At 36.0% G+C, this 17,868-nt stretch overlaps 1 protein-coding gene across 4 annotated transcripts in view; it reads right to left on the reverse strand.

Annotated features, from left to right (window-relative positions):
* Positions 1-17,868, reverse strand: part of LOC102685206 (low-density lipoprotein receptor-related protein 1B) — a 461,586-nt gene that overhangs the window by 46,563 nt on the left and 397,155 nt on the right. For all 4 annotated transcript variants that reach the window (XM_015358626.2, XM_015358625.2, XM_015358624.2 and 1 more), the window contains 5 exons: positions 15,071-15,187; positions 12,240-12,346; positions 9,630-9,759; positions 1,378-1,484; positions 2-134 (listed from right to left, as the gene is read on the reverse strand). In XM_015358626.2, the coding sequence (XP_015214112.2) occupies positions 2-134; positions 1,378-1,484; positions 9,630-9,759; positions 12,240-12,346; positions 15,071-15,187 (594 nt within the window). The remainder of the gene's footprint in view (position 1; positions 135-1,377; positions 1,485-9,629; positions 9,760-12,239; positions 12,347-15,070; positions 15,188-17,868) is intronic.

Here is a 17,868-nt window from a genome sequence, read left to right on the forward strand (position 1 = left end):
CCGTGGTCGCAGTTCTCCTCGTCACTGCGATCCACACAGTCATACACATCATCACATCGCCATCTGGAAGGGATACAGTGAGCTCTGTTCTGGCAGAGGAACTCGTCCTCTCTGCATTCTCTCACACAGTCACCCTGTCGATACAGCATGAAATGGTTTAATTGCCTTGTGTGTCTGGCTTACGTTTTCAATCAAAAACAGGAAAAGTAACTTCTCTTAAAAGATTAGAGGTTAGCCTGGTTTAAAGTGAATAAGACAATATCACTGCTGTTTTTACCTTGCACTTGTAGAAGAAGTATATACCTTGAATACTGAGTTTTATTTTCTCAGACATCCATAGGGACAGAATGTGAATTATTGGTTAAATTAAGAAGGGTGTCACCTTTAGTAAAAGATTTCGACCTTTTCTTACTCTTGAAATTGCTTTAATATATAATGCATTAGGAAAGACAAGTCTCTGAGCATGTAGTGTCTTGGGATTTCAAAAGAGCCCCATTTAACGTCCATTATTAGGTGACAGGTATACTGTGAACTACTGACACAGAGCAAAAAGTGCTATTTTAATCACAGAAAATCCCTTTGGGGTTTGCTAAACCAACTGCTTCAGTAAATGTACGAACCAAACTTGTTTCCCAAACATATTATTTCTTATAAAGCATAAAATAAGCACAGATTAAGAATACAATATAAAAAAATAAATATTAACGAATTTGATGAGCATTCACATGCTACTGTTTTGCTGTTTTAAAAAATGTACTCAACATTAAGTCATGATAAACTAACATTATTTTAACTGTGAAGTCCACATCTTGAGAAAAGAACAGAACAGAGTGGAGGTTAAAGCAGGATAAAACATTAAGACCTGGAGCCAAAATAAACTGAAATAACTTCCAATCCCTGAAGGATAGTGGAGAGTATGTGTGCATCAGTAAGCAGAGATCATTTTAAATACTTCCCTAGGGAACTTCCCACTACTCTATATTTTGTTCAGGAGAAGGAATGTGTGCATTGGAATATTTATTCAATAAAAATAACTACAAATCATAACAGGTCATCTCTACCTCTGCTGTTTTTTGTCAATTTTTATCTCAATCACAATTTCTTCAACTGTTTAGTATTCTGCACCTGTTTGAAAAGATCTGTTTGAGGAACATCAACCAACACGCTTTCCATAAAAAGCACAGTAAAAGGCACTGTGAGGATACAGCTAAAGGGACAATAGGGCAAAAACGATGAGTAACGTGCAATTTAATCACATCGGACAGCAAATAAATGTTTGAGTCTTTTTAAGCTACTTCTGGATTTTTCAACAGCTCTTTGAATAATGAAACAGGTATGTTTCAGGTTGCGGTACGTGAGGCAAGACCGGAAACTCACCTCGTCTGAGGCGTCAGTGCAGTCGTTCTCACCATTGCACTTCAGGCTGGCGGACACACAGCCCCCACTCGCACAGACATACTCGCTCGAGGAGCAAGACGGGACCACTGTGGACAAGCAGGCGATCGATCAATCAATAAGTCAATTCACCGCCCGCTTTTTAAATTCAGGATACACATAGATCTATAGACACCTGGCTTCAAAATAAAACAACTTCTGTTAATGCCTATACTTTGTTCCCTTCCTCCTCTCAACTCAACTTCATTGCAGTCATTGCTGAACAGATAAAATAAAATGCATTTTCAAATTTAATGGATGGCTTCTGACTTCTGAATCTCCAATATATTCTTCCTACAAATGATTTTCTAGGGCTTTGTAGATGAGCTTAACCTATGAGATTTTAATCAGATCTCCCCCATTTGTAGAACAAAATCCAGTCTTTAGTAAAGTAAGAGATTCACATCCTTCTGATTTGATTAGTGGGTGAAAAGGTAGAGCACTATGGCAATGATTGATACAAAGCCAGATATTTACAGAGGATTCCAAGCAAACTCACAGATCCACATCACAGCTCAGGGAGTACAGCTAGCTGCTGGATCTCAACAGGAGTAAAAGGCTATTGGCCATTACTCAATTAATGACAGCGTGAGAATGTAACCATTCTTCAGGGTCATCTGTAAGAAGCTAATAAAATGCTCTTCATTAAAACACTATAGAATTTTAAAAGTACTTACAGTATGTAGAACATTACAGATAGATGTGTGAGAGCCATTTCAAAGAATATTAAATTAAGTTCTTTAATGCAAATACTTCAGACATCTTTTCTTATACAACAAAACAAAGATTTAGAAGATCAGTAGATGCACAATATTTAGGTTTTCTAAACCTGTGCCTTTATTTTGTCCCTTTAGTATGCTGCCTTTTGTATTCTGTTTGTCCGTGTTTGTATTTGAGAACAACTTTTAGTAGAACCCTATGAGCTTCAAAGAGGAAAACATACAAATTAATATTAATGATCTCTCATGATGTACAGTAACTGCTCTTAAAACACACCACAACTCCAAAATTTCCTTAATCTAGGAAATCGTTTTACTGGTGCTTTACTTTTTTTAGGCATGAATAAATAAAAAATCTACAAATGCCTTTCTAAATCCCTTTTTGTCAATCATGTGGCACGTCTGGCACATTAACAAAGTAACGGGGCTATATTTGGTGTCAGAATCTACCTGCCAAAGATGGAACTGACTTTCTCACAGCTGGCAGCTTCAATAATAATACCTATGGTCAATGACAAAGAGCGTAACTCAGTTAGCAATGTGCACTTCACAGTTACTTCCACAGATGGCTCAAAAATGTTTCCCAAAAAGATAAAATAAACTGTCAGCATTTAATTTCAGCATTTTGATTTTGAGCTTTCCCTCAGAGTGGCTCAGATCAGAAAAATAGAAGTTTAATTCTTATTCTTAAGTAATGTGAATCACACAGACTCAAAGGCGTAGATCAAGATGCTGTGTCCAGTCATTATTTCTTCAAGTATTGTTTGCTCATATTGCATTTGACCTGATGATCTCTAGGTAACAAAAACAGTATGAGTGCCTATACACTACAGTCAATAACATAACAAAATGACTGATGACTTCTGAATTTATTTTCTTCAGAACCATCTTGTGAATTTGTTTTCTCTTTATAGAGCCACTCAGTAAAGTAAAAATAAATGCTACATTACCGAGCAGGAGAAGACCTCCGGGCTAAGGGCAAAATCCAAAGGCAATATAATTCACTTCAGGTAGATATTTCTCCTGTGGGCTAACTGCTCATTTCATTGTGAATGACACAGAAAAACAGGCCATCATTGCTGCTGTTCTTTGTATCTGAAATCTGCACTATTAAAAAACAGTGCTTTACTATTACTACTTATTAATAGTATAGTACTTACACAGTACTATGATTATTGTACTATTCCACTATTATTTTTACACATACCACATTGTGTACAATGTGAATACTTCTGAAAGTATTCAGACACTTTCTATAGTGTCCCAATTTATTTTAATTGCAAAATGATGTAAAACACGTTTTTTAACTGTTTTGTAACAAAACCTGCACAAACTGAAAACTTCTAAGGGTAAGATAAATTACAGTAATGTTAACAAAACACAAAGAGGAAATAAGATATGATAATTGCATGGAAGTATTCAGTACTGGAAATTTGATATTTGCTCACACTGTGGACTCTGTTCTATAAATAAACTCTGATGATTTTTTTCAATAAAGAATGAAGTAGTGTCTCAGAGAGACTAATTGGAAACTTTAAATAATGACAGAAAAATGGCTGATGTATTAAACGGATATCTCACTAAGGTATGTACTGTACCAAGGAACAAAAACTGACAGCAGACTAAAGAAAGACAGATATCTATTTTAATTAATGGCATAGCAGTGTTGCAGGAACTTGATGTGCTCAAGATAAACAAATATATCAGGCCCAGTTGTATTCTATCAATCTTAATTAAGGAAGACAGATTTTATTCATTTTCCCATAAACAAAACTCTTCTAGCAGTCAGTGAAGACAGGGCTAATACACATCAGCTGGAAAATTGCTATGGTAGCACTTACACATAAAAATACCACAAAACTGACGCATGTATTTAAAGACCATTAAGTCTTACGTCTATAACATGTAAGGTTTAGAGACAATAATTAGAACTAAACCAGAGGGTAATCTGTATGGTAATTGTAGTCTTCATGATAGTCAATGTGGATTCCGAAAATGTTTATATTGCTTTGCAAGGATATGAGCTTATGAAGCTTATTATATCACATATTTTGATTTTGAGAAAGCTTTTGATAAAATTCCCCATTAAAATTAATTCGTAAATTGTAATTATAAGCATCCAATGTAATGCAGGTAAAGAATGAATACTCAAACTTGATTTAATTAGCAGAGTAAGTTTGCTAGCAGTACTATCTGTACTAAGACCACTACTATTGCTGATATACTTCATGTAGATTCTGGTAAAGTTACTGTAAAGGTACTGTAGTAAACTAGTTAACTAGTCCAGTTCACAGACAATGCCAAACTGAAGAAACCACAAAGGAAATTCAAAATGATTTAGATGAAATCCAAGGCTGTGAAAATATACAGTATGTGCTAGTAACAAAAACATTAGTTACAAGTATTGGATGGGAAACACTGATGAAAAAAGATAATTATTAAAAATAACTGAGGTATTTATGTTGACAAATCATTTTTATTTTTCAGATACTGTGGGGAAGCAATAAAAAGGCACATAAATGATATGATATACAGTATACTGTAGTTAAAAGCAAAGAGTTTAAATCAAGAAATGTAACATAAAAATGTACAATCCAAAGGAAATTAGTGCTCTGGAATCAGTCCAGAGAAGAACAATTAGATACTTAGCCAGCCTCCAAGGAATGTTCTCCACTAGCAGGCTAAATGTGACAACTTTTAAATCTTGAAAAAGGGAATACTATGAGAGCACTTGATCAAAGTATTCAACACCATCAATTTCAATCCAATGGACCAGAGAACACAAACAGAAAATATGGGTGATGTAAGATGGTGTAAGGAAGAGACTTGTATGTTTGTGTTGCAATGTGTTAAAAGAAGTAGATGCATATGACTTTTATGCTCAAGTACAGACACCTGTGACGTGCTGCAGATTCTAGTCAGATTTGTAACAGTTTCCTCTGGATAAATTGTGCCAGACCTTAATTTAGAACACACACAGTGTGTTATTCATACACATTTAATCACTCTGGTGCAGTCCCTTTATAATGCTATAATTCAGTTATCCTCAGCATTAAAAATCCATCACACAGAGAGAAAGACTTTCTGCGTCAGTTTTCAACATGTCATCTGTAAAAGGATGCCAAGAATATAGAACACTGCATCTTGCCAACAAGCAGATCAAGTAGAATAAATTCAAAAGAAAATGGAAAAACACTGGAGACTAATGATGATAATGTGATATAATTGGATTGCTTTTCCAGAAATGTCCATATTATTATCTTAAACATTGTTCTTTAATGTCCAGGAGTAGCAAATTAGGATGAGACAGTATAGCATAGGTAAACGGACAGAGGCCCCATACAGTTTAAGGACAAATTCCCAGCACAACAAAACATATTCCTCCCAGAAGAAAACATGTCTAGCAAGGAAAATAGATACAACATTTTACTTCTTTTCAAAGACTGTTTACAGTACTTTATGCATAAAGCCGCGTACAACGGAAAGTTCGATTTCCACGGCCCACATTGCAGACTGTTCCAATACACTTCAGGAGAATTCTGGAGACGCACGCAGAGCAGTGAAGCCCAATGCATAACCTGGGCCTGGGTTATTTCTCCAGTTGTACTTGAGATACCACAGAAGACTACGAGGAGATCTGATTTAAATATTCAAAAACCTTCAAAGGCACTGTCAAATTAAAAGAAGTGGAATTCTTCAAAATCAACGGATTGAAACACAATCCAGAAGACATGTGGCAACTGCTAAATCCGTTTGAATCTGTGAATAGGGTACACTTTGTTTCTACATTGTGACAGACTGGAACAAACTACCCAAGCTTTGTGATGCTGACTTCCTCTCATCTCGGCAGGGTGAGAACCATGGATCAATTAGCTACTACTGTAGCAACTAAATCAGTTTCATGAGCTAAGAGATCATTTTCCATCCAGTGCACACGTTCAGATCACCTCTATCTCGTTTGTAACTTTCCTTATGTAACCACTAATCTGAAAATGAAATTTTTAATTTGAAATCAGTTGGCAAATGACAATAAACGTACAGAGGTCAATAATTTGGTAGTGCACAGAACTCAAGAGAGCAGCTGTACGAAAAGTAGTATGGGTCTGAGGCACTGTGTGGAGTAGCATAGAGACCAGTTTCAGGATCGCCACTCATTCCGATTTTTCAAAACAACCTTGTTTTGTACTCATTAGCAAACCTGTCTAATTTATAGATTTTATGCCACTAAAATAAATCTGACTCATCAGCAGACACATCCAGACAGTTTTGGAGTGGTGCAAAAATAATAAAATGCCTGGAAACATATTTAGATTGTTCCTTTAACATTAAAGGAGGCCATGCTAAGATTTTACAATTTAGCGATAAAACCCCACCTAGAAAATTTTCACCATGACATACTGTACATTACTGGTTGCCACTACACTAAGCAGGTATTGCAGCATGGGGCATAATCCAGAGAGGACAATGAGTAAGATACAGCAGGGCTGAAGGGGAAGTCATGTGTGGCTGGAATGAAACAATTGAATCTTTTTGCCCCCAGGCAAGCAAGATTTCCCAAACATTAAATGGAGGCTTTCAGAATTCTGAAAGGCACCAGCAAAGTCACTTCAAACTTTTCCATCTAAAACCCAACATACTGCCTAAGCCAGAGGGCATAAATGGAAATTAAATGAAACTTAGTTCAGAACTGAGAGCAGGATCATCTTCAGAAAAAAGGTGATGAGTGTAAATGCTGAGTCACTGGAACCATTAAAACGAATCTTGGTACAGGCTCCTGAATCATTCAAGTACTAACAACTAGACAGGTGGGTGATGGGCTGAGGGGCCCCCTTTCCTTCATAACCTTTCTCATTTTCTTCAAATCTTTTCAATCTTTGTTTTGGAGAAAACCTCAAAGGTCCTCAGAAGAGATTAAATAAATTCTGCGTTTTGCCCTCTTACACACAGAATCGTTCTTTATTTTCAGCTGATTATAACTACTATGCCTGTTGGGGTTTTTTTGTCATCAAAACATGGTAACTCCAAGGATTGTCTGCAAAGTTCAAAGGTCTGAAGTAATGTTTTCATGGTTAAATCTGTGTTCCAGACAAATAAGAGAATGAGTTGACCTCCCAGGCAGTAAAATAACTGCCCTGTTGCATCACACCAGGCTTTTTTCAGTTTGTTAGGAAATAGCTGGAAAGAAAGAATGCACACTACTGCCAGTATTAGCCAAGTTTTAAAACTGCATTCTGACAACCTGCCTCACTGTTTTCATCAGAAATCTTCGACTCTCGAACCATCAAACTTCCTTCACTAAATACGTGAAAGCTTTTTTATAACATTCACAATATCTTCCCAAACTAACACCGCCTAGAGAATCATGTCCAGACGCTTTGAAGTAATTATGTCCTGACACACACTCGTGTGGAGGGACAGCAATCAGTGGACAAAGGAACATGTGCTTTCCATATCTTGAAAGAAAGTTCAACTGCATGTTTAAATTAATAATTTTAAGATGATGAAATAGGAATATGTGAGAGAAAATTAAATTTTTCAATTTTGTAAATGGAAAATTAAACAACACATTAAACTAACTGACTTCCATTTGGTTTGAGGAAAATGATTTTATTTAAACCTAGATACATTAATAAAATCCTAAAAATATAATGCTATATTTAACCCATCTCAGTGGAGACAACTTATGGAGTGGGGCAATGGAAGAGTTTTAGTGTCATTCTACAATTTGATATAGAAATAAATGTAAATGTTTCTTACCTTCTTATAAGGGCTTCTTAAAATCTTTTTTCATTAAGTGACACTTTTTCACTATAAGTAAGCAAAGAAATGATATTTTCCCAGCTCCCTTCTGATCTTTCTAGTTACCATTGAAAAGAAAAAACACTTCCTGTGCTCTCCAAGACTCGAGCTGACTGATTAAAAACGTACACAGCTAATTAGCAGTGTTGGTTAGACTGCTATTGCATTATTACAGCTAAACAAAGTTTAGGTTCTGAATGACTAACTGAAGAGTATTTACTTGAAAACAGCAGTACAGGAGTTTTTTAATGAACCTACTGTAGGTGTTAGGCACTTTTTAACATGCAACCCACACAGCTGGTCATTTCCTGGCAAATTTGTGCAAACAATGTGTCTGTACTTTATGGAAAAAAAACTCAGCTCATGCGGTGTTCTAATCAGAAATATCATTTATCTTTTCACAGAACCTCTAGACAGTCATTCCGCCTCAAAACATAGCTGCAGATATCTGCTCATACTGTACCTTTCACAGGGAGAAGTGGTTTACATACTGTATGTGGCTCCTTGATCATTGTTTTTTTATTTAGAATCCTTAAATATGCAAAACCAAAACTGTAACATGAATGCCTTTGCATGGTGCTGTTTTCGAATGACAAATCCTTCGTTTTTTCATGTATTAAAAGCTATCTTTGTTCATAAAAAATATACAGCTATGATCCAAACATTCCTTCCCCCTTCTGTGATTTCTATTAATGAACCTGTAGCAGCTTAAAAAAGTGGAGGAGCATTTTAACACCATTAATTGCCCCTTTGCCCCTGCTTCCCAGTACCCTTTTCGATGAAGCGTTCAGCACATGATGGATGGAAAGTACTGTGGTCTCGTCATGAATTTATCCTTTCATGCAATAGTTCCCAACTTTTCTCTCTTTCGAGTCATCCATCACTGTGCCATTCCTTTACTTACTACTGTAAATACCTGGAATCTTAGGAGAGGTAATGAAATCAGTCATATACAGTATGGAATTATTCCATTCAAGAAATATACACTAATGAGAAAGCAGAGTGTAATGCCCCTGCTCTCTGATGCAGCTGTGTCCTAAATACTGTTCTTTTTAAAATGATTACAAGCTTCCGAATTGGAAATAATAGTTTCAAAAAGTACATGTTCATATTGTTCACATTGAGCTCTGTGACCCGTTTCCCCTAGTTACAATACATTACAGCATTTTCTTGAGAGACACTTTTTGTCTTTTCTGTACAAGTAATTTTTCTAAGTACTGTAAAGGTCACAATCTGAGGGCATTTAGACAGTATAATGTATTAAGGAACACACACAGATGTGCCCCTACAGCAGCTGATGCAAGACATGGTTCATGAATATTATACGGAAGAGGATGAACTCTCATCATTATTGTATGCTTAACAGGGAACACTTTTCTACTTTAAAGAACTGCAACTTAACTAAAATTATATCTGGCTTATATTAGCTTATTTTTCTTACTGTGTGGGTGTGCTTTCCACTCCTTGGACTGCCTTGTACACTCCTTGGAGTATGTTTGTGGTTTGCAGCAACAAACCAGATACTGAACAACCCTTTTTTAAAACTCTTTTCAAGCAAGAGTTCACTCTGTTGCCTTGCAGTACTGCATGTGCAGCCAGTGAGAGTGTGGGGGTGGCACTGCTGTTTGGAGTGAAGGGGGCATTTTCATGTTTGAAAATGTAATGAAGCATCTCTACCTTGGTCGCAGTTGTCTTCGTCTTCCCCAAGCTTGCAGTCCTCCTGACCATCACAGAGCCATTTTAGCGAAATGCACAAGTTATTTAAGCACTGGAACTGATCCTTCGAGCAACGTGTTTCACAATCTTTCTGCAAACACAGAGAAAAACATGTTAATTTGTGAAATTAACTGAATAGAGACTGTACATAAGGGTACAATTTTGGAAGCGCTAGCTTCCAATGTACATTGAGCTTTATGGCCAGGCTTGGGGCATAAGTTAGCATCCTACACTGACTGTCTGTAGGCACTAAACCTTAATGGTCTTGAATAGAAAAGACTGCAGAGGGACCTGATAGACGTACTCAAAATTCTCAAGGGTACTGACAAGGTGAACCCGGAGGACTACTTCACAATAACCAGTGAAACACTAACCAGAAGGCATGAGTGGAAACTACTGTATGTGGAAATGCATTTAAAACTGACAACAGGAGGCATTTCTTTCACTAAATGGTTGTGTGGGTATGGAACAAGCTACAAGTCATGCGGTTGACGTCTATACCCATTTCAGTCAAGAAACTGCTGGATCAGATCAATTAATTACTAAATACCATGTGCCAGTTGGCCTCTCCTTATTTGTGGATTTTCTTATGTTCTTTTGACTCAGCTCCTCCAGTGTGGGCCGCAGGCAGCCTCAGGGCAGGATTCTGGGTATGGAGGCACACTAATGGCAGAATTCATCTAGAGTAGGTGATCAGTGGTCGGCCAGAATCTTTTGCCATGTGACTTGTGAGAGAGCATGCAGTGACATCCGGGAAATATTTCTTCTCCTCCAATTGGCACTTTCGGTCAGACACTGTGGAGCTCCTGGTGTGTCGAAAGATGAATGACTGTGCCAGGCAGGTGGGCCAGGGAACATGTCTGCAGATCCTCATTCTCCCTATACAGTAAAGAGGCTGTAGCTGTGGCTTTTTCTTAAATGGCTGGCGTTTTCAAGTTGAGTGGGTATATAATTAAAAATATAATGGAAAATTCTAATTTCTTAAAAAAATTGAATATCAGTGGTGGTTTATATAGTAATTTAAAACTATAGTTTGTAAGAAACAAAAAGATAGGCCTAATATTTGTATTATTACTTCATGTACATTATTCTAATGAAAAGATTCATGTTTACTGTGTTACTTACTGCATAATGTCCTAGAAGAATGTGTTGAAAAAGAAAAACATTAAACTTTGACATGTTTGTATTCTACAGCTTTCAGATGAACAGTCCCCTCCTGTGATCTTTCTCTGCAAAGATTAACGCATGTTTTTCACTCAGAATTGAAAAAATGCACATTCTGACTCACATGAGTAGCAAGAGCGAGTCCTGCCCCTCCATTGTACTGAGAAGCTTTTGTGGGCACAGTCGCATGGGAATAATTGTGTTCGTGGGCACCGTAATTATACACACATAAGAGTAACCTTACACAGCAGAGATGATAATAAATAATGTATTGGTTTGCTCTTCGGAACTTGTAGGTTGCTCTTTAAGTACATTCTCCACTGTATCCCTGAATTAGTCATCCTCATCCAATTAAGTTGTGAATTCAATTTGTTCTTGTATAGTGCAGTATTTCATTCTTGATTCCAGCTGTTTAACTAAAGTGTTTGTATGTGTCTATTGCTACACAGATAAATAAGTCATTTAAATTATTTTCCATTATTAAGAAAGTTCAGAGTCATGTGTTTCTTTTGGTGTTGAAGTCATCAGAAATGAAAGAAATGAAATTTACAAAAACATATTTTATAAGATTAAGACAAGATAAGCTCTTTTTAATTACAACAAAATATTTCAACATGCAAAAGAACACTTTGAAACTGAAAAGCAAACTTATATGATCATTTTTGCATACTTGAATTTTTTTTGGTGATGGAAAAAGATTTTGGTATTTAAATAGAACACAGGGTGTTTTCAGCTCTTGAGTTCTTGGTTCTGTTCCAGACTGAACCTGCTTTCTAAGTGGAATTTGCACATTATTCTCAAGTGTTTTTCCAATTGCTCAGGTTTTTCTGAAGATATGCAGAATAAGTCTGTTTCTGTGATAGACTGGATACAGTTGTGTCCATACCCTGTGCTCCAGGATTAAGGAGGTTTTTAATGACAGCTGGACAGACTATACCATTTTCTACTTACAATATAAATTACATTTTCTGGCAGTAACATACAGTACTGTAGGATTCAAAAAGGTTTATAAAGTACAGGCATTCTTCTAACTTGAAAACAGGGAGCAACAAAAACTATATTATTAATTCACCTGTGGCAAAGCAAGGCTGGGACTGGCTCATTTTAAATATTAGTCCATGCTGAATGGTAAAGAAAACAAACACCACATTTCAGCTATGGAGCATTCTTAATAAGCCTTTTTTGAGCCTTCATCTGAAGAAGGCTCCATGGCCAAAAAAGTGTCTCTTTTATTTTCTTCACCTTTCAACATGGAATGAATCTTCACCTGTTCCTTCACAGCCTACTCATGCTGAAGCAGCTACTGTACCTGCTCAAACGTCACTTTTAATATCTGCACGCCAATGTCAATTACCCTAAAATATACAGTAGCAGCAGTGGAAAGGATCATTATGACCATTCACTAACCTCATCAGAACTATCAGCACAGTCGTGATCCCCATCACACCGGAATCGTGCCGAAACACATTCCCCATTCGCACAGACAAAGTCTTTCGAATTGCAAGTCGGAGGTTCTAAGGAGAAAAAACCAAAGACAAAACAATATGAGCAATACAGTAAGGAAACACTTCCTAATCCTCAATAAATTGCAATTCATGGCCATATCACCCTGTTTTTTTTTTGTTGTTAGTGGGACTTACTGTTGGGTCTGCGTCTTTCTGCACTGAAATGACAAAAAGGCTCTCCCTGCTTGCCAGCTTTTCTTGATTATTGCCTTTTACACATCCGGACTCTATTGCTATGTGCATTATAAGCAGTGACATTTGTGGGTGATGGCTGCAGAGAAAACTTTATTAATTCCTGTATGCTTAGTCTCCAACCTGAGAAAAATAAAATCAGGAGACCTTCACTCTACTGTAAATTGGGAAGATTAAATCAAGACCTTTGTGTTGATAAGCAAGGTGACCAACTTTGCATATTTTCCTAATACTGCAGCTTGAAGTAATTATTAATTGGTGCATTGAAACAGAAGAGTTACACAGCTGACAGTTTCTAACCTCTTTTTATATCATAAGCTGGATTTTCTTACAATCTTTACAACCTAGGTTGCCACTTTTGCAAACAATATCAGAAATAAATAAGACTCTGCAATTATATTTATATTATATGAAATAATGTTCCTTATTTATGTAGTTTAATATTTCCTTCAGGAGCACAGCCAAGAAATATCATAAAAATAAATGGTACCAAATGTTTAATATTGATGGTTTAAGGTAAATATAAACTAAGAAGTTCCTTTAATTGTGAATGTACTTTTTACCATCATTTAAAAGCTTCCCAAATATTTCTCTTGACAGAGATAAAACATCTGGACAGTGCTCAAATCAATCATCTAGTGGGCTTTATTAGAAAAATTTCTATGTATCTAGAGATTAGTATCAGACTTCACCACTCAAAAGGCAATTTCTATTTCCTCACATTCCAGCCAGTGGTTATTTATGTTTTCAAAAGATCATGATTCAAAGAATCACCAGTCTAATCTTTGGTAAAAGGACAATTAAAGGGCACATTTAGAAATGTTCTTTCCTAAAATATAATCTAAAATTCTAAAACCATTTATTATCACAACAATGACACAAATGTGAAATGTTGCTAGTGTTTTAGTTATTACTTAACTCACTTTTATTAGGCAACTTAGAATTTAGATAAGCAAAAGAAAATTAAATTTAGTTTCTGTGATAAAGAGAGCTTGTCACATGCCTTTTATCTTTGGCATAAAAGGGGCATGGGGCTGAACCAGCTTAATTACACTGAGCAATCAGAAAGTCCCATTGCAAAGGCATTCAAAAACAGAACAAAGGAAGTACAGTACCTAAAGGGTGCTAATAAGGGAGCTAATAATTAATAAGATGACAATAGGTAGAGCTCCAATTCTAACCATACTGAGAAGATAATTGCTCATTTTGGGAGTAGTCTTAATGGAGTCAGCATTATTTTTTAAGAGCTGTGTCTCTGTTTTCAGTGGTTATAATACTCTGAATATGTAACAAAAAGTAACAAGTTGATGAGGTTATTAGGTCTTTGTACTCACAGTACATCTCAAATTAGACTAGAGGACTAAATGACACAATACCAGCAATGAAGATCCGAGGAATAGCAGTGAGAACATGGCATGGACATTTCTCACTGAAAACATCAGACTAATGACTGAGGGTCCTATCGGATGAAATGTACTGTAGGTGTGAGACTCCAGCTCTTCACTGCTTCACCACCTTGTGCTCTGATTTTGAACAGTCACTAAATGCCAGCAGTCCTTGTAGCTTATTCCTATGCCTCAGTGAAATCAAAGGGTTTAAAACTGGGGATAGATTACCTCTGTATTCATACAATGGATGATTGCAATGGAAATATACTATATACTGTAGCACAACAGCAAAACAAATACACTGACTAGACTGTTCTGTTTTTTTCTCTCCTTTTAGAAATCAATAAAATAAATATATTAACAACCATGAACCTATACAACTTCAAAATATACTGCCAAGGCCTAATAAGGTATTTATGAGTAATAGATTTGGTTATCTTTTCAGACATCCATACATGCTTTTTAAAGGAAACTTTTATTAGCTCAGCAACAGCCCAGCTGGCACAATCGTAAGTCTGATTGTAAGCAGTAAAGGCAACGGACTGGAAAAGAGTCAGTGAATCTTGTGAGGTGCCATGCAGAAAGGCCTGAATAAAGAAAAATGACTAAAAAAGGCTCTGAGTGCATGTTAACATCATGAAGAGAACAGAAGTGGTACCACACACCTTTATTATTTAATGTTCTTACACAAAGGGAATGCGGAACGACATACGCTGCCATAATTCTGAAGCTGATACCTGGCTTCTTTCAAGAAATGGCTGGATGAGATCTACTAAAACCCAATAAGACAGATGGGCTAAATAGCCACCTCGCAGTCATTACCTTTCTTATGTTTTTAATTTGAATTGGCATTCAGGTGCATGAGTGAACACAGGAGATTTAGCAAATTTCAGATTTCTAAGATTCTAATAGCCCTAATCTAAGAGATCCAAAGCTCATCCTGTGTGTTGCTGAACTCAAGGCTAATCATGATTCTAAGTAGTAAACCAGTATTTGCATTTCTGTGACAGCACAACCAATATACTTTTTACAAATGGACATCACCATAATGATCATGATTTCTTGTGTTCTTTCATCATCATGTGCTTTCCTGTCTGTTTTGATGGACAGAAGAAAACAAAACAAAAATACGGAAGAAAAGACAAGTTCTTACCGCAGTTCTCTTCATCTGAACCGTCTCCACAGTCTATCTGACCATCACACCTCCAGTGGTCTGGGATGCAGTTGTTATTCTTACAACAGAATTCATGAGGTCCGCACGTCTTCTCATCTTAGGGAGAAAAAAAACAAAAACATGTGTCCTTTCAAAGAATCTCTTAATAAAAGAACAAAACTATACATTTTCCAAAGTTTGTCAGTGACTTTTTATTGATTTAGAGACAAGTATTCACGACATTTGTCATTGTATTCTGAAATATGTTTTTAAGAAATTGTCTTTTTACATTAAAAGGAAAGCCTTTTGCCAGTGTGAACTGTCTTTACATTATAAATGTGAAACCAGAACACTGAACACCAAAATGATGCAGAAGCTACAGGTGACCCAAAGATTCAAGGAATGCCTATGCTTAAAAAACCTAGACAAATGTGTTAGAGCACAAACAAGAGGGTGAAAACTATAATAAGACTACAATAATACATTGGCAAAGGGCTTTACTCATACTGTATCAAAAACATCATCCCTGGATCAAGGAAACACTAAACACCGAGTCAAAGTGTGACCAAGAAAGTAAGATCAATCAATTGGAACGAGCAAGATGGAGGGTAGTAGCAATGGGCAAACAAATCGATGGGAGGCCTTCATTCAGAGGTGACTCAGTAAAGGTTTAATGCAACAATGACAATGCTCTCTTTACAATATCATAATTACCTTATCATAGTCTGAAGCTCAGACACATGCAAACATGTGCTTTATTTGATGATTTATACCACCATACTTTTGAAATAGCTATTTTTCTCTTTTGCCTATTTTATTTTAATCATCTTAAAATGACTGCACACAGTTGTACTGTATGTCCAGCAGTTATGCTCAGCTTTATTAAGCAGCCATTTCCAGCACTCGAAATCAGAAATGAAATAAAGTTTTAAAGCCCTGTCAGAAATGTTATCCAAGTGTCCTAAAAATAAATATATAATGCATTATTAATGGACATATCACAATGTCATGTTTGAGTGCTAATTCCTGGGTTTAATGGAGCATTATCAGAATTCTAATTGGATTCAAAGCTGCTGTAGAATATAAGGCTTTGTTTTTCACTGCAGGGTAAAATTCGCCTCTTGTACTTGAGAAACAGGCAGATGCTGTATGATGTACTTGTAATATCTACAGAAAGGTTTTTGCTGATGGGAAAATAGACAAATATGAATTATGAGAATCTCCTGAGAAGAAAAATGCTCATACAGAGGTAAAGGACTTTTTACTTTAAACATCTCAATTCATATTCAAATATACTGTATATAATGGATTATCTGTTTTATATACACAGACTGTACTGTGTATTTATTTTTTATACATAAATAGCATTAACTGTTTATGTATACAAATAGAGGCTGTGGGCCATTTAATATTTTTTGGTTTTATGTTTTTTGAATGGAAAACACAAGTTTGGGAAGGGAATTAAAATTATTCTAGATTGCTTCAAATATAATTTGAGTTTCTAATTTACCAGCTGCATAGCTGAACATAACTTTTTCAATCTTATTTTCATTGTGTTGCAAACTGTGAAAATATTGGCCACACTGCACCAGTCGCAATAAGGTCACACTGCCTTGTAGGATCTGCTGTTTTCTTTACTAATTAGAACAAACTTGCCCTTGCAAAACACGTTCATTACTGTGACCTACAAACACATTTCTAAGATGTCACAGGAGTGTAATTGCTACCCATGCATGAAAAAGAAACCGCATTTTTTTCTCACCTGTTATATACTTTCATTATAGTATAAAAACCTAAACACAAACCAATGAGATATGAGAGTTATATTTAAAGCTGTACTGGAGCAGTACAGTATGCAAGCATGTGAGATACTGTATAATCTTTCTCGTCCAGACACTGCATACTGTACGTGCTATGTATTATATATATATATTTTAATTTCTAAAGGAAGATTTTTTATTTAGTTTTCAAAGGTTGAAAAAATATACAAAACTTTCTTCAGTCCTCAAATTCCAAACATTAGGAACAACAAGTTGCGCACACCTAATGTAGCAGTAGCATAGCTGGGCATGAAAACTGCCCTATTATTTTGTTGTGCAAATTCAACAAGAGTGAAGGGAACAAATATTAAGAACTGGTTCAGAGGTTATACAACTGCCAGGAAATGGCTATGTTTCATTGATTAAGCTTTGTCTTCTCTGTACGTCTAAAGTACAAATGATCAATACTTCGCATTACATTTCCTCACAAACCAAGTGTGTCTCCTTGTATGCCAATATTCATTTATAAAATTAATTTAACCTGTTAACTGTAAGCTGGGACAGCAGTCTTAAACCTAGAGAAGAAAGAGAAATTTCCAAAACTTATTGAATTATTAAAAAATGACAAAAAACCTTGTTTTGATAACTTCCTGAAAACCAGGTTTCACTCTTCAAAATTGAAACACAATTTCTTTATAAATAAAAGGAATGGATGCATACATATTGCGTATGCGTTGCACCTTTGTGAAATCGCTGCAGTAGGTGCATCAAAAGATGTCTCAGTCAAGTCCACCTAAGATCATGTTTCACTGCAGCAGCTGGATAAATTATTCATGAAGGATAAATGAAAATATCCATTATGTCCCGGTATGACACTAATGAAATCTTTGGAAGTGACTTGGTGAAAAACAATATCTTGTTTCCATGTTTTGGCTCATTACATTTCCCATAGTGTTGCTAAATGTCACTTCAAGGGATTAATCTATTCCCATATAAAATGTATGTGTTAACTGGCATAATCAGAACACAGGTAGTAGG

Source organism: Lepisosteus oculatus, chromosome 12 (genome assembly GCF_040954835.1).
Source record: "Lepisosteus oculatus isolate fLepOcu1 chromosome 12, fLepOcu1.hap2, whole genome shotgun sequence".
NCBI classification, from domain to species: domain Eukaryota; kingdom Metazoa; phylum Chordata; class Actinopteri; order Semionotiformes; family Lepisosteidae; genus Lepisosteus; species Lepisosteus oculatus.